This window comes from Hyaena hyaena, unplaced genomic scaffold (assembly GCF_003009895.1).
Source record: "Hyaena hyaena isolate Hyena2069 unplaced genomic scaffold, ASM300989v1 scaffold_336, whole genome shotgun sequence".
In the NCBI taxonomy this organism is placed as follows: domain Eukaryota; kingdom Metazoa; phylum Chordata; class Mammalia; order Carnivora; family Hyaenidae; genus Hyaena; species Hyaena hyaena.
Window position 1 is genome coordinate 697,467 of NW_024080969.1, and position 20,692 is coordinate 718,158.

At 44.3% G+C, this 20,692-nt stretch overlaps 1 protein-coding gene across 1 annotated transcript in view; it reads left to right on the forward strand.

The window, feature by feature from the left end:
- The first annotated feature begins 4,510 nt into the window (after nucleotides 1–4,510).
- ADAM19 (ADAM metallopeptidase domain 19) overlaps nucleotides 4,511–20,692 on the forward strand; it is an 84,156-nt gene continuing 67,974 nt past the window's right edge. Inside the window, exons 1-3 of the mRNA XM_039249452.1 lie at nucleotides 4,511–4,691; nucleotides 7,615–7,700; nucleotides 12,572–12,642. Coding sequence (XP_039105383.1) covers nucleotides 4,625–4,691; nucleotides 7,615–7,700; nucleotides 12,572–12,642 — 224 coding nt within the window. The 5' untranslated portion in view covers nucleotides 4,511–4,624. The remainder of the gene's footprint in view (nucleotides 4,692–7,614; nucleotides 7,701–12,571; nucleotides 12,643–20,692) is intronic.

A 20,692-nucleotide genomic window follows, 5' to 3' on the forward strand; every position in this document is an offset into this window, starting at 1 on the left:
GCAGAAGCTTGAGGAATCACTGATCAGATAAGATAAATTGTCCTTACTCTTTGCCCAGAAAGCTTGGGAAATAGTGAAACGTTCCTGTTTACACTCACCTTCCTCTTATGTTCTGTTGGTATTAATTGCCTCTAATCTAGACCCCATTTGTAAGAGCAGGGCACCTTCAATGGAAGATTCTGTTAAACTAACCCTTCCTTGGTATGATGATTAAGGACTGCAAGTCATACAGGAGATTAATTCTGCTCTCATGCACCCAAGGCGATTCGTTGGAGCTCTAATATTGGGCATTACTGCACTAATCACCATCATAGGGTCTGTGGCTGCTTCTACCATCTCCCTTGTCCAGGAGGTACATACAGCCCAATCAACACGTTAACCAATTAACTAAAAATGTCTCTTTTGCATTGGCTACTCAAGAAATAATTGACAGAAAATTAGACACTAAGGTTAATGCCTTAGAAGAGGCAGTACTGTTTATTGGAAATGAATTAAGTTTTCTAAAATCTCATTTGGCCCTTTGAAGTCACAATGAGTATAATTGGATCTGTGTTACTCCTCTCCAACACAATAATATCATCCACACTTGGGAGAATATCCAAAATCACCTACCTGGTATATGGGATCATTCTAATTTTAGCATTCATGTCCAAACCCTTCATGAACAGATTCAGGCTATTAATGCATCCTCTACCTTTGTCTCTCCTTCACATATTGCAACCGCCTTTCTGCAAGGGTTACAGCATCTCTTTAGCTCTAGAGGGCTAATTTCACTCCTGACAAATGTTAGCATGGTAGCTGGAGTGTTGGTGCTCATTTTGTGCCTTATTCCCTGTTTTTTTAAAAATAACTGATCAAAGCTTTTACAGGGTAAACATTGAGCCACACACCCTTCTTTTAAAAAATAAGAAAAGGGGGGGGGCGCCTGGGTGGCTCAGTCGGTTAAGCGTCAGACTTTAGCTCAGGTCATGATCTCACAGTTCGTGGGTTCGAGCCCCGCATCGGGCTGCTGACAGCCAGCTCAAAGCCTGGAGCCTGCTTCAGATTCTGTGTCTCCCTCTCTCTCTGACCCTCCCCTGCTCATGCTGTCTCTAACTCTCTCTCAAAAAAAAATTAAAAAAAAGGGAGCGGGGGGAAGATGTTGGGAGCCATTCTGAGCCCACTAGTCGAGAAAGCTCCTGGTGAGGTTAAAGCAAGTTTGCACGCTCTCTTGCCAATCAGATGACAACTGATATCCATCACCACTCAATTATTTCTGCTTGAGCACTGACCCCCAAGGTACCTTTTTCACTGGTATCAGGAGTGACTTGTCCCCTTATTCTGGCCCCAGTATGATGGTTGCACCTTGTGAAGGAACTTATTGTGGGAACTTCTTTTGATTATGGGAACAGACATTGTGTCTCTGGCAGGTCCTGTTTCCCTCCATGCTTTCACTTGAGCTATGAACAGGCTAATCATAAAAGATTGACCTTTACATGTACAATTCTGTTTCTAGTGTTGCATTAGTCCAAGATGTTTATACAGCTCAACATGTAAATCAACTAACCAAAAATGTCTCTCATGCCCTCGTTATTCAAGAAATCATAGACAAAAAAACTAGACACAAAGGTAAATGCACTCAAAGAGGCTATTCTATGTATTGGAAATGAGCTAAACTCTTTAAAGGTATGGTTGGCTCTCTGATGCCATAAAGAATATAACTGGAAAATCAAGTCTTGCCCAGAGACAAAGAGCCTGACTTAGAGAGAAGGAACAGATAAGGGCAGAACATAAGTTACTACATATACCTTTGCTAGCTGGTGATGTATAGCAGTCCCTTCCCTAAGGCCTACATTCCACAAACACCTCCCCTTGCCCTGGCAGCTGTGATGAGGATGGATAAGAGTATCCACAAACCTATGACTTAATCTTAGCGTTATTAAAATGTGTATGTTATCCTGTTTTTCACTAAGAACACCCTGTTATTTTCTTAGTTACTCAACCTCACTATAATTGGGGCAGTTCTGCAAGAAGACTTCTGTAAAACCTGTTTCTGAACATTTTCCAAAACATCTTATCACAGACAGCTATCCATTGTAAAAATTCCATTTTCTGATGCCATGTTAATGTTTGACCTATAAATAAAGACACCAAAACTGACAGGACAGAGATGCCTGGCTGGTGATCAGAAAGATTCTCGTGGCTCTCTCACTTCCTCCCTTGCCGACACTGTCCACCCTTCAAGGACCCATGGATCTGGCTGGAGCTAGGGTCTGGCAACAAATCATACTTGGAGTCTCACCCATATCTGATTTAGGTGATATTTAGATGAGACTTTGGACTTTGACTGATGCTTGAATGGGTTAAGATTTTGGGGATTGTTGGGATGGTATGAATGTATTTTGTGTACACTGAGCACATGAATTTGGGGGGGATCAAAGGAAAGAATGTTATGGACTGAAATATGTCTCCATCAAATTCATGTGCTGAAGACTTAACTATCCGAGTGACTGTTTTTGGAGATGGGGCCTATGCAGAGGTAATAAAGATTAAATGAGACCATAATGGTGGGGCTCTGACCTGATGGGATTAGTGTCCTTATAAAAAGGGGAAGAGAGTAGAGCTTGCTCTCTCTACACAAGGACTCAGTGAGAAGGCGGCCTTTTACAAGAAAGATCTTACCAGAAAACAACCAAACCAGCAGCTTGATCTTGAACTTCTAGCCTCCAGAACTGTGAAAAAAAAAAAAAAGTTTTGTTGTTTAATCCACCCAGTCTGAGGTACTTTGCTATGGCAGCTCAAGCAGATGATTATAGCCTCTAAGTACATCAATGGCTGGGGTGCCTGAGTGGCTCAGTCAAACATCTGACTCCTGATTTCTGCTCAGGTCCTGATCTCACCATTCAGTTCATGGGTTCAAGCCTGGAGTGGGGCTCCACAATGACAGTGCAAAACCTGTTTGGGATTCTCCGATCCTGCCCTGATCCTGCTCTCATTCTTTCTCACTTAATAATTAAATAAACTTAAAAAAAAAAACATCAATGGCAAGATCATATATTTTATTTATCCCATGGGTACCCAATGGTTTTGACAGATCTACCTACTCATCACCTTCCCAATACACAGTATTTTGTTGAGTTGTACAAACCTGGGTCTGAAGAAACAGGCACAGTAAAGGACCAGATGATAGGTCTGAGGCTTGGTTTCTAGAACTAGTCTTCGTCAAAACTTGCCAAGGGATCTTAGGCAAGCCACTTCTCTCTGGTTATCAGTTATCCATCTATAAAATAAGGTGTGCTGCATCAAGCTCTGGAGTTATACAGAGGTGGGCTTGAATCCAGGCTCTGATATTAGCCGTGTGACCTTGCACACATTACTTAGCCTCTCAGATTTAGTTTTCCCATCTCTAAAACAGGGTAAGAGTTAGCCCAGGATACTACTGGGCTGAGAGATGATATATGCAGAGTCCCTGGCACATTTTATTGTTTTTTATTTATGTCTGAGAGAGAGAGCATGAGCAGGGGAGGGTCAGAGAGAGAGGGACATACAGAATCTGAAGCAGGCTCTAGGCTCTGAGCTAGCTGTCAGCACAGAGCCCGACATGGGGCTTGAACCCACGAACTGTGAGATAATGACCTGAGCTGAAGTTGGATGCCTAACCAACTGAGCCACCCAGGTGCCCTCCCAGGCACATTTTAAAGGACAATACAAGTAGTTCTTTTCATAGATCAGTTAATTAGTTAATTAAGTTAATGTATATAAAGTGCTTAGTAAGGGCTCTGTCCATCTTAGTTACCTTTTTTAAAAATTTTATTATTCTTACTTGGACAGATAATAAGTCCTCAGTAAGTGAGGTCCTTATTATTATTTTTAGGCCTCATCTTCATTTTCCTACAAAGCCCTAAATCCTAACTACAGCTAATTTCGGTTTTTCCCCCAAAACAGCCTGTGGGCTTTACCGCCCTAGTACATTTCTCCGCCTGGTGTTCCGTTTCTCCTCCTCCGGAGCTCAGATGTCTTCTCTTCTGGGAATCCTCTCTCAGACACCCCCCCTCTTCCCAGTCAGAGGAATGGCTCCTAGATTTGAGTCTGGCTAAGAAAACAACTCCATATAGCACTTAGTTCTTTGTGCGTGGTGGTTCGGTTAACTCTTTCAGAGCCTGCCTCCAAGAGTGGCGGCCTCTAGGGCACGGTGCAGGGTGAGTAGCCTCAGGGTGTCACCCAAGGCGTCTAGCACAGTGTGGGACAGAGGAAACGGGCCCTTGTGCAGAGAGGGGTCCAGTTTTAACTCCTAGAAGCCCGAGCCCCCGACCCTGCCTAGGCCTCGCCCACCGTGAAGCCTGTCCCTCCTCAGGCTCAGACTCTCCTTCTGCGGGTCCCCATTACCTGGGACGACCCGGCTGCCCAGGGGTCCCCTAGGCTCCTCCCCGGCGGCTCCTCCCGCCCCTCTCCCGGCGGGCGCGTCCCCTCCTCCACCCCGCGGCGGAGCCTGCGGAGCTGAGGGCGGAGCATCGTCGCCGATGGCTAGGAGCCGGGCTGGGAGGCGCTGGGAGAGCAGTGGGCTCCAGACGCGCCGCCGCTTGGCCGGGGGGCTGGCATGGCCGCGTGCTTGTGAGCGCGGAGCGCGCGAGGGGCCGCTGCCACCATGCCCGGGGGCGTGGGCGCCGTCCCGCTCTGCCTGCTGGCGCTCGCACTACCGGCATGGACCAGAAGTAAGTGGCGGGGTGCGGGGACGCTGGGTGAGGATGGAGATGCGTGGGCTGGGTGGCCGGAGGACGTGGGAGTCGCCCCCTGCAACTCCGCGGGGCTGCTCCCCCGCAGTCCCGCAGCCTGGGAGCCGGGGCTTTGTTCCCACGTTGTGTACCCCCGGAGGTGGTGGGGGTCCGGGAGACCCAGAGCAGTCAGAAAACAGCCGGTCCTCTCCCTGGCTTGCCTCTTTCTCCCTCTTCGTCTTTTCCCACTGTTTTTCTGCTTTTGGCTTCTTTCCGCTGCTTTCCTAGTCTCTCCTCTTTTCTCCAGGCTTTGTTGTGTGTGTTCCTATAAATATATATCGATAAAATTGGAACCACATCATATGCACAGTTTTGTGTCTTGCATTCTTCACTTCACAGTATGAGCGTGTGCCACAGCGTTACATTCTGCAAAAACATGATTTTAATGACTATAGGTTATATCAAGAAATCGCAGAAGTGTAATCTTCAAAAAGTTAAAAACATGACTCATACAAATATAGGATGAATGGGTGGCAAAGATTCCTTCAATTCATTAATGAGGCGGTGAGTAGGATGCTGTAGCTGGTTCAGAGATTTAGAGGAACAGGGGTGGTGCAGGCATCAGAGAAAATATTGAAATCATGTGCTGGGACAGATGTAAAAGTGGTCAATGCCCCATCGGGTGAAACAACCATAATCCTTAGTTATCTTTCTACCATACTGAAGTCATCTGCATCTCTAGCAGACAAAAATCTACAGTTAACATGTTAACTTCACAGACTATGGTTTTTTAATTCATTTTAAATTTTTAAAAAGTCTAACAAAGGTGCCTTCCCCTAGAAAAATTTGGTGATGTATGAGAGGGCCTGTTAAACAATGCTCCAGTGTGACATTGAAAGGACATCCTGCTTGCTTTTTGCCTCGTTTGCAAGTTTTGAACAATTTTTCTTAAGATGTACTGTGTTCCTCTATTATTTAGCCTTGCTTTCAGTGTTTTTTTTTTGCAGTCATAAAGATAATTTCATTCCTTTAAATATTCCATTAAGCATCGTATAGTTCCTTTTTGTTGCAAAGAATCTAGACTTATCAGAGTCACTAGAGCAGGGACCATGCCTCTCTGGTTTCCCCACAAATATCAAGCACCCAGCATAGTACTTGGTAGATAGTTAAGCACCCAGAAAACATGTTATGAGTAAATGAATGCATTGCTTCTAATTTTTACTGATATGACGATTCTGATGCTAGTCTAATGAGATTATTTTTTCAGATATATTTTGATTGAGAATACATTGTTATCAGTAATCTGAAAGGAACATCAATCAAACACTCAAAATCTTGCCACTCTAACAGAACTGTGGCTATCTTTCATATCATTCATTGTAGTCTATGTGATTGATGTGGTTGGTTTAGAAAGAATAGATTTTTGGAGGCCTCGCCACCCCCCCCCCCACGAGTCCTATGGATTTAACCTATTCTTGTGGAGACTAATTTGTTTAGGTTTTGGGGAAATGACCACTTTATTAAGGTTATTAAGGTTATCTGCAAAAAGTGAACAAATCTCTTTTCAAACAAGTTTCAATTCACCTTTCTTGCAAAATGGGAATCCTGCTGCCTATCTTGTCTGAGGATGAAGGAGAACCAAGGTGTGATAGTGATTTGGAAAGTAGGAAGTGATCTACAAATGCAAACTTGCCATTAGGAAGCTTAAAGTAATGCAGTGACGCTTAGTGAGTCTGGGAGCAGTTTCCCAGTGACTCTCGCCAGTAATGCTGTGACATAGGCAGGCTGGTATCATGATCTTCATTTTACAGATGAGCAAACTGAAGCTCAGTGGGAATCACCCATGGGCCTGAATCCGACCCATGATTCTGAACATACCCAGAATCTGACCACTTCCTTCTTTTCCACCGAGAAGAATTTCAGTCTGAGCCACCATCATCTCTCACCAGGTCTCCAGCCTGGCCATCTTGCTTCTACTCTTAATCCCATGCCCTCCTCCACCATACCCCTCCACTCCCCATCTCCACCCAGCCGGCAGAATGATCTTTTAAAAACCAAATACAGATCATATTGCTCTGTGTCTAAACACTCCAGTGCCTTGCAATCTGTTTATTTATTTTGAGAGAATGAGAGAGCATGAGTGTGTCTGTGAGTTGGGGAGGAGCAGAGAGAGAAGGAGAAAGAGAGAATCTCAAACAGGCTCCACACTGCCAGTGCAGAGCCCTATGCGGGGCTCCATCTCATGAACCGTGAGATCATGGTCTGAGCTGAAATCAAGAGTTGGATGCTTAACTCATGGCCACCCAGGTGCCCCTCCAAGTCTATTTATAATAAAGTCCAGACACCTTCCATGGCTTCTGTGATATCAGACCTGTGACTCACTTGCTGACCACATCTCCTACCAACTTCTCCACTCATTTACTAGATTCTACCTCTGTCTTCTTATCTTCTTATGGGCCAAATCCACTCCTGTTCAGGCATTACCATTGATTGCTCTTGCTAGTCCCTCTCCCTGGGATGCTCTTCCCCCAGATCTTTGCATGGCTGCCTTCTTCTGGTCTCTCAGATCTTAAATGTCATCTTTGCTGATCATCCTGTCTAAAATAGACACCCCCTCTTCAGTGTCTCTTTATTCCATGACCCTGTTGGACCATTTGAGAATATTTGTGTATTGCGCATCTCTCACCTCTAGAAAGTAAACTGTGAGGAGTACAGAGACCTTGTTAGCCATGTTTACCACTATATGGCCAACAACTAGAAGAATGCCTGTCTCATAGGAAGTGCCAAGAGACTGGCATCCAGCAGGTCTCCTAATACCCTAATACCTAAGAATAAAGTATTCTTTCCAGTTGGCAATGCATGCCTAACCTAGCTAGGGTGCAGACTTCTGGGATACCAATGGTTGTGCATCCTCTATTGGCAGGAGGAAATGGGGAAGGCAGCCCCCAGCTACAGCATGAACTAATAATACCTCAGTGGAAGGCTGCAGAAAACCCCATGAAAGAAAAGGTAAGACTCAAAATATTGTATTTTTCAAAGGCAGGAGCTGACGACTCCATTCTGTGAAGTGGGGGCCACCTTCTCAACTTTCTTGGAAGCCCAGTCATCATTATAAGTTCTGTTTCTGACCCACTTTATATCCTCTCTGTGTATTGGTTTTGAGAATCCCAGATGGGACTTTTCTTCATTGTGTGACAAACTTGTAGAACACTTCCAAAGGCTGTTAGTTGAGGAAATGAAAATTATTAATGTTGACACAAGCTAAGTGCAAATATGTGTCACAAAAATCACCATCTCTCAAATGGAATTGGTTAAATATTGTCACTGCTATTTTTGCTCTATATAATACATGCTTTATTTTATTGATGAGATAATGTACTTGAAGAGGAAAATAATAATTCAAGCTATTTTTAAGAGGCAGGGAGGGATCTAGTACTGGGAAATATATCTTAAAATGCAATAGGCTCTTTGGGCCATGACACCAGAAAAATGCACAGGCTTTCTCAAGGAGATTAGGAGCAAGACAGAAAATATTATCCTGTTATGCAGAGCAGACCTATACATCTTAGGATATTCTTTATGGTTCTGCTCTTTACAGTTCAAGTGAGACATGAAAGGGCTAGAAAGTAAGACATGATTGCTGTGTGCCAGTAACCAGCTATGGTCTTTCTACTTTCTGAACTTCAGTTTCCTCATTTATAAAATAGGGCTTAGAGGGGATAGGAAGAAAGAGGGCTGGGGAGAGGGGAGAGTTAATAAGGTCCTTTGGGGCTCATGATTTATTGGGCAGCATATAAAAGCAGGAAAGACTTCAGACTTTGTGGCTTTTGAGTCTGGAAAGGTAAACGGGCAGGGGTGGGGGTGTGGAGAAATGCTTGGAATCCTTGAAGTTATGGGCAGAGTAATACAGACATGTCCAAAAATGCTTCAATTTGAATTTATTAAGGGAACTTCCCGCAAAAATTTTAGGGGAAATGAAAGTAAGTAACATTTTATCCTAAAGACAATAAATGCATGGAATTCATTTCATCAAAAAGTAGGAAGGCTAACAATAGCTTCAGGAAAAGTCCAAACAGATTGATGGATGGCCATCCTTGGTTATTTTTAAAAATTAGGATCTTGGACGGTCCAATTTATCTATTATTGCTCAAGGAATGGATCTGATACTTTTTGTAGAGGTTCTGTGTTCCTTCTACATGTGGGATGCCTGGCATCCGCAGGAAGGACCTGAGAAATAAAGTGGAGCTCTAGATTCTGTCTTTATTCCTAGCCATTGTCTGCCCAGAATCTGGGTCATTGTATTTTGTAGGATTAGTTAGCACAGTCCCCTGTACCATAAGTATCCGTTAAAGGAACAAACGAATGAATGTCAGAGAGAGTAGAAGGTAGGTTTCGTTCAAGCCTCCTATTCTCATTTACTTAATTAATTAATTCATCAAACATTCATTGAACACTCACTGTGTACTAAATATCATACCTGATCTCATGGGGACTGCACATACAGAGGACAGATTTCTGAAACCCTGTGGAGTTGAAGATGTATTTAATCTACCTCTAAAGAGAAAGGAATTTTAACCCTTCCCTGTGGGAAGTATAAACAGTGGGTCAGCTCCCTCTGCTTCCTGGGAGAGGTGATGTTGCCCCTTCCTAGCACAGGGTGCGGTTGCAAGAGAAAAGCTGAGTAAAGCGGGACAGGGAAGATGCATAGATCCTGGTAGAGCAGTGTCTTTGTTTTGTTTGAAATGTCCCCTTGGAAACAAGGAACAGTGTGTTTTAAATATCAGTGTCTGAGCATCTTCCACATGGGAGGGAAATATTTTTGGAGTGCCCACTTATAAATATTCATACTCATGTTGCAGCTTGTGTCTCAGAGGAGAGGTGACAGTACTTAGATGTGTGTCAATTTCCTTTTTCATCTGGACTGTCACATGCCAGTCCATTCCTTGAATGAGGGAATTGCCACAGCTCTGTGGTGTGTACTTTTCCTCAAATGCCCTCTTGGGACTGTGTTCCTGACACTTAACAACACTGGGCAGGGTTCTTGCTCTGGAACCTCCCAGAGTCAAGCGGCAAAGGATCAGCAACCAGAATGGGTGTTAAGAGAGCTGAATCGGGGCACCAGAAACAGAGACGTGGATCCCTTAGTGAAGTTATTGGGCAAACATCCACCTAGTTTCCTCTCCCCATGGTTTTGAAATGTCCCTTTTTAAGAGAAGTCAATAGGATGAATTAGTACAAAAATAGCAAAGGACAGGGTTGCCTAAGCTTCCTGGATCAGAATGTTCAGATCTGATCAGAGCCCTTGGTGGCCTGAATGTCTCAGGGATGCCCAGGACCCTAATGGCAAGTGCAGTTTGGGGCAAACGAGAAGAGGAATGTGCTTGGCAGAGGAAGGTCCTCAACCAGAAGTGGCAAAGCAGTTGGCACACTTTCTCAGATGCTAAAACTAAGCTTTGAGATCAACCTTAAAAGAGACAGAAGCTCTACTCTAATAAGAGCTTCCGTGAATTGAAAACAGCTTCAAGAGTTTCTTAGTTCCTTGGCCCCAAGTTAGAGAATGTGTATTTATTTATTATTTTTTAAATGTTATATTTATTGCTGAGAGAGAGAGAGAGAGACAGCATGAGCAGTGGAGGGTCAGAGAGAGAGACACACACAGAATCTGAAACAGGCTCCAGGCTCTGAGCTCGCTGTCAGCACAGAGCCCAGTGTGGGGCTCGAATCCACGAACCATGAGATCATGACCTGAGCTGAAGTCAGACACTTAACCGACAGAGCCGCCCAGGTGACCCGAGAATGTGTATTTAAAACACACCAAAGAATTCATTCTGTTTTTTTAAAGTTTATTTCTTTATTTTGAGAGAGAGAGAGAATGAGAGAGCGAGCATGCGTGCGTGGGAGAGGGGCAGAAAGAGAGAGAGAGGAAAGGGAGAACCCCAAGCAGGCTCCATGCTGTCACCGTGAAGCCTGACTCAGCGGTCAATCTCACAACTGTGAGATCATGACCTGAGCTGAAATCAAGAGTCAGGTGCTTAACCAACTGAGCTACTCAGGAGCCCTTGATCCTGTTTTTTAATATGTTTAAATATGTAAATATCTAATTTCAAATGAACAGTTTTTTCCTTTGAAATTATTTCAACCACCTTAAGTTGCATCATTAAAGCATGGAAGTTTATTAAGACGTGGATGTTTAATTTCTTTGAAATTTTTCACAAAAATAAGGTAAAAAGAGATTAAAAGCCCATTACTTAAAATACAAAAGCAATTCTAAAAACATGGAAAGATGTGCAAAGAAAATAAAATTAACCTGTGATCCTGCTGCTGAGAAGTGACTGTGGTAATCTTTTGATTTATTTCTCTCTACAAAAGTATATTTAAATAAAATATGCAGTGTTGTTTTGAGCCTTTGTGTACTTAATAATTATCATGTACACTTTCTTGATAGTTTAAAAATTATTTAAAGTCATCCTTTTTAATGACTGTCTAGTGTTATGCCATATGATCATAATTTATTTAACTATGCTACTTTTGGACATTCAAGTCATATTTCATTAGTCATTATTATAGGTGATGAGCATCCTTGTACATACATTTTTGCTTGTACTTTCTTTTTTTTAATTTTTTTAAAAATTTTTATTTATTTCTAGGAGAGAGAGAGAGAGAGACAGCATGAGCAGAGGAGGGTCAGAGAGAGAGGGAGATACAGACTCCGAAATAGGCTCCAGGCTCTGAGCTGGCAGTCAGCACAGAGCCCGACGCGGGGCTTGAACCCACAAACTGCGAGATCATGACCTAAGCCAAAGTCGGACGCTTAACTGACTAAGCCACCCAGGCGCCCCAATTTTTGCTTGTACTTTCATTTGTTCTTTTGATATGGAGTATTACTGAGTCAGAGGATCTAAACATTTAAAAACTCTTGGTCCAGCTTTCAAATTATTTCCCAGTGAGTTTGTATCAATTAAATGCTCACTGGTAGGGTATGAGAGTGCTTATTTCTGATGATGCCTCCCTCTATTGTGATTTATGGGTCTTCAAAAATATTCGTCACTGTGAGTTTTTGAAACATAGCTTTAAAAAATTTTTGGGTTTTGGCAGGGAGCAGTTACCAGTGATCTTGAACATGTTTTCTTCATGCTTATTGGCTGTCATGTCTTAAATGATTTATTCTGGGTGTGTTGCTAATTTGGCCATCTGCAAGTTCTTCTTAGGTGCTAAAATATATCTTATAAAAACTTAGAGGTTCTTCTAGTTGTCTCTCTGAAATGGATGGGGTGGGTGGGTATCCAAACTGAGAATCAAAATAAAATAGGATAAGAACTCACTATGAAGAGAGTTCTGGTATTTTAGATAATAGCCAACATGTATCAGGGGCTTTTGGTGTGCCAGGCTCTGTGACAGAGTTTTTACATTTACTATGTCACTTTATCCATACAAGGTTCCCATAAGGCTGACTGTTATTATCTCTATTTTATAAATGAGGAAACTGAGCTACAGGGAGGTTCAGGAACACGCCCAGGTTGGCAAAACAACCGTGTCAGAGCTCAGAGCTCGCGCTTGAATCCAGATGTGACTCCGCACAGAATTTACATTGAGGACCGTGTTGTCGGGTGTTTGCCTTTCCCAGGCCTGCACGTGAGCGCTTCCATCACATTTCAGCTTGAAGTTTCTTTCCTTTGTGTTTGAGGAGAGGCGGATGAGGGGAGGGGAATCAGGTCCTTTGGGGATTGAAGTAATTTCATGTTTGGGCTGGAAATGCAATTGACCCTTTCTCGTTCACTTCCTGAGGATCAATGTGAGCGCTCTGTGCTGGATCCTGTGTCTGTTCCTGGGAGCCTTGTCCCTGCTTTTAGGAACTGACATTCTTTTGTTGTTGCTTCCAGCATCCACTCAAAGCTGAGCTCAGGGTAATGGCTGAGGGGCAAGAATTGATCGTGGACCTAAAGAAGAATGAGTAAGTGGACTCTTCCCTGTCTAAAATGAAACAATTCCCTTCCCTGTCAACACCGGATGCAGGTGCCATTGTTTTGGAAAGAAGCAGTTTGTTAAATGACCCAGGCTCTCAATCTGTGGTTCCCTTGCAGGGAATGTCTTGCTTGCAAAGACAGTATATCCACAGTCTCTTCACTTGCTGTGAAATTACTGGGCCATTTAAAGGTTTCCTCGAATTTCCTCTGGCTGTATTTCCGGGGCCTCTTAGAGTTTACTGCAGGTGCACAGGAGTGTGTGGTGTGTGTGTGTGTGTGTGTGTGTGTGTGTGTGTGACAGAGAGAGAGAGAGAGAGAGAAACAAAGGGAGGATGGACTAGAGGACTTTGGCAGCTGTCTTACTAGCTCCAACACAGCGCATGGCAGGAAGTGAAGGAGATTAGAGGAAAATAGAGAGCAGAGAGGCAGGGTGGAGTGTTCTGGGATTTGGCGCCTCAAACGTGGGCTGCTCCATCTGTTCTGGGTCAGCTAAGTCTGAGATTCTGCCAATAAGGGCATGGTCAGCAGTCCCTGGCTTCATCAGGCTGATTCCTCCATCTTCCTAACCTCATTCATCTTGGGTGGCTGCCTGGCTCAGGAATATTTCCACATTGATTTGCCATCAAGCGTAGTTGTATTCCTGTTATTGAGCAGGTGAATAGACATGATGCATGGCTGCTCTTCGGCCGTTCCCAATCTGCTTGGCCACTGAAGAGCTTTCCTCACTTGGCTGCGGGATGCTGAGGCCTCTGGTGTTTTCCCACTAGCCAGTTCTGCCTCACAGACCTCGAAGATAAGGCTGCATGGCTCAGGGATCTGCCTGCCTCCTCTTGGCAGCCTCATGAGTCCCCTAGAAGCAGATGAGTAATCAAAAACATCACTGCCAAGAAAGGGATGGATAGGGACCTTCCCGTATCCAGAAGGATGGAAAGCAAGAATATAAATTATTCCAAATTTGGGCTTTTGGACACTTGCAAAGGAGGGTAAGTAGTGTTGGTGTGGCAAGTGTGTGCCTTAGGCAGCATGTACAGTACTGGGCTTCATCCACACCTTTCCTCTGTCTCCACTATATACACGGTGGCCTCTGGGAAGCTAGGAAGAAGGGCATCTCAAACATTTTTGCTACTTTCCTCCTACAGTGAAACCACCCCAAGAATGGGTTCCTTTTGTCCCATTTCCCTGGAGCAAACTTGGCTGGCTGTGTCCTCAGAAGGCATAGGCTCTGCGTGCCTGGGGTTTCTCCTTGCGTTGTCTTCCTTTGGTCCTGCAGGAAATGTCTTCAGAGGGTCTGTTCTTGGCCATCTCTCACGAGCCTGCTTTAGCTCCCATGGCCCCAGCCCTCTAACTCTAGTCTGAATATTCCCTATTGCCACCTGAGCCTCATCTGTCCTATTTGGCCCCAGGTGAAGCATTGGAGCCGGCCACTTCCTGTGGGCAGTACAAGTGATAGGGGTGATGTCATGTGTAAATGGGGCCCCAGGACTCATCCTTCCCTCCTGTTTTGGAACCTGTGCAAGAGGTCATTGGAAGTTAGAGCAGGAAGACATCTTAGAAAAACACTGAGTGCAACGGTCTTATGAGTGGTTGTAGAAACTTTGAATCAGAGAGGGTTAGGCACTTGTCTAAGGTCACACAGCAAGTAAATGAGAGAGGTGAAAGTAGGATTTGTGTTCTTGGCTTGGTTCTGAAGTCACAAAAATCCAGGTTCAGCTTTCTAGCCATGTAACCTGGGGCAAATTGTTGCCACTTTGGGAACCTCCGTGTCCTCATCTTTAAAATGAAGATAGTGATGCTAACTAACTTCGTGGGGTGGTTGTGAGGGCTGAATGAGGTGGTGCTCCTGAAGTGCTTATAGAGCACACAGTGACCAGCCCCTGTTGTGATTTTTATTGTCCCACACTGAGGGGTTCCAGTGGCTGCCAGCATGCAGCTCTATTGTCTGCTGCTCCGGGCAGCTTCTTGGTTTCCCAGTGAGCAGAGGGAGTGGGGTGTGGGGAGGTGCTGGATGTGGTTCCTGGCCTTCTTGAGTTGGCAGAAGGCAGCTAGACAAAAATGGAAGCAGCAGAGCCAAACAATATGACCTCACCAGGTATCCCTGGGGGATGGCTTCCTGCTATTTTCGTCCAAATTGGGTTTTTTGTTTTTGAACATGTGTTAGCAAGCGGAACTCTTAACTGCACACGACTTCCTAGTGTGTTTATTTCCCAAAGCCTTCTCATTCATGGTGCTTGTGAATCTGGATTAAAACAGCTTGGGGGGTGGGGCATGGGGGAGTGATGCTTTTCTGATTTTTGAAATTGCTGTGTTAAAGTTTTCTTAATCCCATGATATCTGAGGGGAAGTGGGGCCCTGTGCCTGGTGACTTCTCAAGGTCTGGTTCTTCGTTTCCTCCACTGATTCATTCATTGCTATTCATCTATTATGTATCGGTAGCATTGCAGGCACCAGTGCTGGTACTGGGGACATGGCTGTGAGCGGTTCTGCCCTATGGAGCTTATATTCTAGTGGCAAGAACAGTACCCAAGTGAACAAGCGAACTGTGGTATGTCCCATGACAGTGCTATGGAGGAAACAAAGTCAGGGCAGGCAGGAGGGGTCAGGAGGGAGATGCTTTTCAGAATGGAGGTCAGAAAGGCTTTGGTGGTGATTTGATATTGGGGTCAAGACCTAAAAGAGGTGAAGAAGTGAGCCATGTGGATGGCTAAGTGATGACAGTTCCAAGGAGAAGAAACACCCAAGTTCAAAGCCTGATAGGTTATGGAAGGCTCTCCCCACCCCCTTACATTTCCCCACATATTGGATTCTGAGGCCTTCCAGGGCAAGGACTATGGGCAAGGGCTTCTGGGACTCTGAGGGAAGGGAGAGGACATTTCTAATTTATTTTTCATCACCCTGAGGTGTCTGGCCTTCTCCCATCAAGTCAAAGCCCACGTGCTAATGCATGGCCCAAAATAGCAGTGAGCAGGCCTTTAATGGAACTCACACGTGGAGAGATTGCCAAGAATGGTGGATGGAAGATCAGGGGGTGGGCCAGGAGTGCCGGGACGTAGCAAACGGGCTTTCAGCTCAGGAAGCAGATATTCCGAGTTGCTTTAGTTCAATAACACAACAACTGGCAGCCTTTTTCCTGCTGTGAAGCAACTCAGGGTAAATGGCTGATGTTCCCATGGGAGACATACATCTTTTATTGAGTGCAGGTGAAAAGGAGTGACATTGCAGGGCTAGCCGCAACATGGCTTTCATGTCTGACAGTCGTGGGTTCAGATCCTGGCTCTGCTCCTTAACTAGCTGTATGTTCTCTTTAAGTCTCAGTTTCCCTATCCAGGGTCTAATGATAGTGCCATGCCATGAGCCATGGGGAGGGTGAAATGAGATGGTGTGTGTAAAGGGCCCAGCATAGTGCCTGGCTTATATTCCATGCTCAGTAAAGGGCAGCTACTATTCTTTCTTGCTCATGGTTTTTTAATTGCAAAAGCAATACATACTCATTGTAAAACATTTAGCAATACCAAAATATGAGAAGTTAAAGAATGGGAGGCTCCCACCCTCAAGGTGAATCCACCATTAACAGTTTGGTGGGCCTACCCTGGACCTTTTCTGTGTGTGTGAGAACACGCACACAGATACTCATAAACACAATTGCACAGAAGCACATATACCAGCTACAATTTCTGTTGGGGAATGAGGAGCAGAAATGAGATTATTCTATGTATATTGTTCCTTGCTTGGTTTTTTTTAAGCTTAACTGTATGTCTGAAGTAGTACTCTACTCCAATAAAGTATATATTATGTCGGTTTACATTAGCTCACACATCTACACATAGTTTGCAAATAGCTATGCATAGTTTGCATAGCTGTTATTAGGAGAATCTTACTTGTGGTTGAGGCATAGCGGTCCGGTGGAGAGAGTACTGAGCTCAGAGACAGGTGATGAAGAGGTGAACAACAAGCCAATTGGCTCTCCTAGGCCTCAACTTTCTCTCTGTAAAATGGGGATTTAGTTCCCATTGGGCTCTAAGAGCTTTTTCCTGCACTACATATTTAAAGGACACGGTGTAAGTAGAAAAATGGAAAATAAGTCCCTACCTTACGGAGTTTCCTCTCCAGTTATAGAAACATCCCTGAAAATAGGGCAGTGGGATAAAAGCAAATACCCCAAAACCACGGACCTTGAAGTGGAGTTTGAACTGCTACCTCAGGACTCACAGTTTAGGCAACATAAACAGGAAAAGGGAAATGACAGGGAAGAAATTATAGGCTGTTGTTTCCAAAACCCACAATTTTGAGGCATAAATCCATAATATTTTTTCTGCATATAATTTCCCCCATACCCTGAGGACTGCCTCATCAACCCAGAAACTGTATTGAACAAAAATCTGTTTGCTGAAATCAAATGGAATCTTCCTTAGCTGTAAGCATCTAGGGACATGAATGCCTCCAGGACATGTAGGCTTTGGTTCACCCCCTTCTCCTTTCTGCACTTTTTCCCAGGAGGAGGGCCCACTGAACTGTTGAATCAGCTTGCAGGATGCTCATTGGGCTGCATTACCCAAGGGCAGGATCACTAGGTTACAAGGTCACCTTGAAAAGCACATGAGCAGCTCAACTAGTGGGCACTCTGCCCAGAGGCCCTTTGGCCATGTGCTTCTCTCTGCTGGTCTCTTGAGCACATTCGGGAACTTTTAATTTCCCTGGTATACTGTCTTTCCTTGAATCCAATGATGATAAGATTTAGATTTTGGCTTGGGAAAGAGAGAGCTATCCTTTGGCCTTACTTTATTCGTTGTGCTCCAGCCCAGCTAGCTAAAGAGAGATCCTGTTTGCCCAAGTCTAGCTAATAAGAATGCACACTTGCTTTCTTTTCTATGTGTATCTACCTCTGGACCTCATGGAGAACAGTAACTGTCAAGGCAGAATTTGGGCCTTCAGAGGCTTACTGATTGTGGTACTGATTGCTTCTGACTTCAATCTTTCTTTATCTCTCTAATTTCTTACCAGTCCTTCAGAGATAACCAGACAGAAGAAGATTGCTTTTGTTGTCCTGAAAGTCAGGTGACAACCTGGAAAGTTAACAGTCATTCACTGCTAATGGAGTGATCTAGTGTCCTAGTTTTTTCCTTTTTCCCTCAACTCTCTTTGCATTATTTCCCTCAACTGGGGGATTGGAGAAGGGGAGGATTAGCAGGCAGGAAAAGAGTTTTTCAGCAAGAGACAGACTGGGTTAGTTACCACCTCTTAGTGCCACACTCCCTTCCAAGGAGGCCTGGGAGAGATATGTAGCTGCTCCATAGCAAAACCCTGAATACACCCAGGCCACGGTGCTCTCTGCTCTCTCCACCTTCCCAGCTTCCTCTTGAGTTGAGAATAGACTTTAACATCTTATCTAGGATAAAGGACAGCTCTGTTTGACCCTCTCTTGTCAGGAGCTTCATTTGTTGTTGGCAAAATTCAATTTCCTGGATCACAGACCAGCTTAAGAAAGGCTTAGACACTATCTCAGTCCTCTTGCTAAACCATGCTTCACTGAGTTGCATTTAAATGAGTCAACAGACATATGGATTACATTTCACTTAAAATACACTGGCTTAAGAAATTAGAGGATATCGTTCTTTAACCAAGTATTTGGCAGATCTAAAGTATTCAAAATGTTTTTCCAAACTCGGCACGCAGCTGGGCTCCCCATTCCCCGCAGCTGAGATTGAAGGAAGCTGGTGCCGAGGAAATGGTTGAGTGGATGGGAGGGGACACCAGAATTTGATGAGAGCTGCCTGTAAAGTGTGTGCAGTCTTCTTCAAATGTTTTCTGAAGTATCAGGAACTGAATTAACCCTGCTGTGTTGACTCTGAGGCAGCAAATGCCGAAGCGGATATGAATCCCAAGTACTACGCTAGGCACCTTGCCCCAGAGACAGCTGTGGCCCTGTTGGAGATATAGTTTCCAATTGTAGCTTTGTGGACTGAGGTGGATTTCATCTCCAATCCCCATATTGTCCAGAAGTCCTGGAGTTGCAGACCGAATGGATCGCCGGCCAATCTGATGTGATCTTTTTGCAAGCCAAATTCTTGCATTAGCAGGGTCTTTATTATTTCTAAGTCACTGGAGACATGATACCGCTTTCTTAGGGTCCATTGCATAAATTCAGTTTCAGTAATTAGGAGTGGTGATCTGAAGGGATGTAACTATGCAGTTGCCAGAAGAGAGCATCAGGGAGTATCTGGAATTGAAATAACCTGGAAGTGTTGATTCTGAAGGCTGTGAGTGAGCCCATAAGCCCAAAACATAATAATCCATAGAGTAGAACAGGCTCAGGTTTTGGTGCCAGAGAGACCCAGATTCAACTCCAGGCACTGACACTTCCCAGTTAGGTGACCTTTGGCAAGTCACCTGCCTTCTGAATATTTTCTTCATCTATATTCATAATAATACTCAGTCCTTAGTGAGCATGTGCTGAGAGCCAGTCACTGTGGGGAGGCCCTTTACACACTGTTTTATTTAATCCTCATGGCAACCCTTTGAATGCGCTAGTATTGTTATTCACATGTCACGAATGAGGAAACTCAAGTGTAAGGATGTTTAAGTAATTTACCCAGTGTCAGGCAGAGCCAGGAGCCAAACTCAGAACAATCTGCCTCTTACTATATTCTACCATATGCATAGAAAATAGATATTAATACCTTCATTTCAGGGTGGGGAGCATTGAAAAATGTTCCTCACCCCAAGATATTCACATTCTAATCCTGGGAACATGAGACTATGTTACTTTATATGGCAAAAAAAGAGTCTTTGTAAATGAAATTAAGTTAAAGATCTTGAGAAGGGGAGATTATTCTGGATTACCTGGGTGGTCCTCAATGAATCACAAGTGCATTTATTAGAGGGAGGTGGAAGGATACCTGATGGTAGACAGGAAAAGGCAGTGTAACCATGGAGGTACAGACTGGAGTAACGTGGCCACAAGCCACGGAGTGCAGGCAGCCACTGGGTGCTGGATGGGGCAAGGAATGGAATCTCCCAGGGAGTGTGAAGTCCTGCTGACACCTTGATTTTGGCTCAGTAAGACTGATTTCATTCTTCCGGCCTCCAGAACTGGGAGAGGATAATTTCTTGTTGTTGAAAGCCACCAAGTTTATGGTAATATACAGCAACTACAGGAAACGAATACCTAGGGTTTGTGAGGTTTAGTGGTAACATATTAGGAGGTGCTCAGTACAGTGCCTAGCACATAACAAGCAGGTTTCAATACACGCTAGCTTTCATTACTGCAAAATCAAGAACAGATGTTTTCCAAAGTGCCTTGGTAATGCATAGCATTGCATATGGCCCCTGTGGCTCACTTCATGTATGAAGTGACAAGAGGAAAACATTTTGAGAAACAGCGTTGTGTGGTTATTACTTATCAGCATTGCCTAAGTGCCGAGTCATGTTGTCTGATGCTCTGTCTGCCTTCAGGTAACTTCTGGCTGAAGAATGATGGTCAGATATTAATAATGATGTCAACAACCATGGTAGTTATAGCTGTTACCCTGTAAAAGATGCTTACCTAGCAGGCACTGTTCTGAGGTTTCTATGTGGTTCATCTACGTGAATCCTTACAAAAACTCTATGGTTTTTAAACCCTGTATTAGCCTTATTTGGCAGATGGAGATCTTGAGACATGGAACAGTATGACTTGCTCAGGTCACCTGGGTTGAGCCAGGATGTGAAGCTAGATCTGTTTGATTTCAAAGCTCAGGCTCTTAGCTGGGGCCTTATATTGCTTCGCAGATGCCTTGCCCTAGCTCAGCATGCTCTAGCTCAGTTAGGACCGGCATTGCTTCCCCATTCTACCCTCCCTCTTCCCTTTCCTTCTGTCTGTCCTTGGCCTTGAATCGGATCTGGATTTCAGGGTATGATGGATTCAGAGCCTGCTCTTTGCACCCACCGGTGATGTAAGATTTGTTGAGTCCCAGTTTTCTCATCCACTTGATGGGGCTAACAATAGTGGCCACCTCGCTGGATGTTGTGTGAGTTCAATAACGTAATGCTCCTGAAGGATGT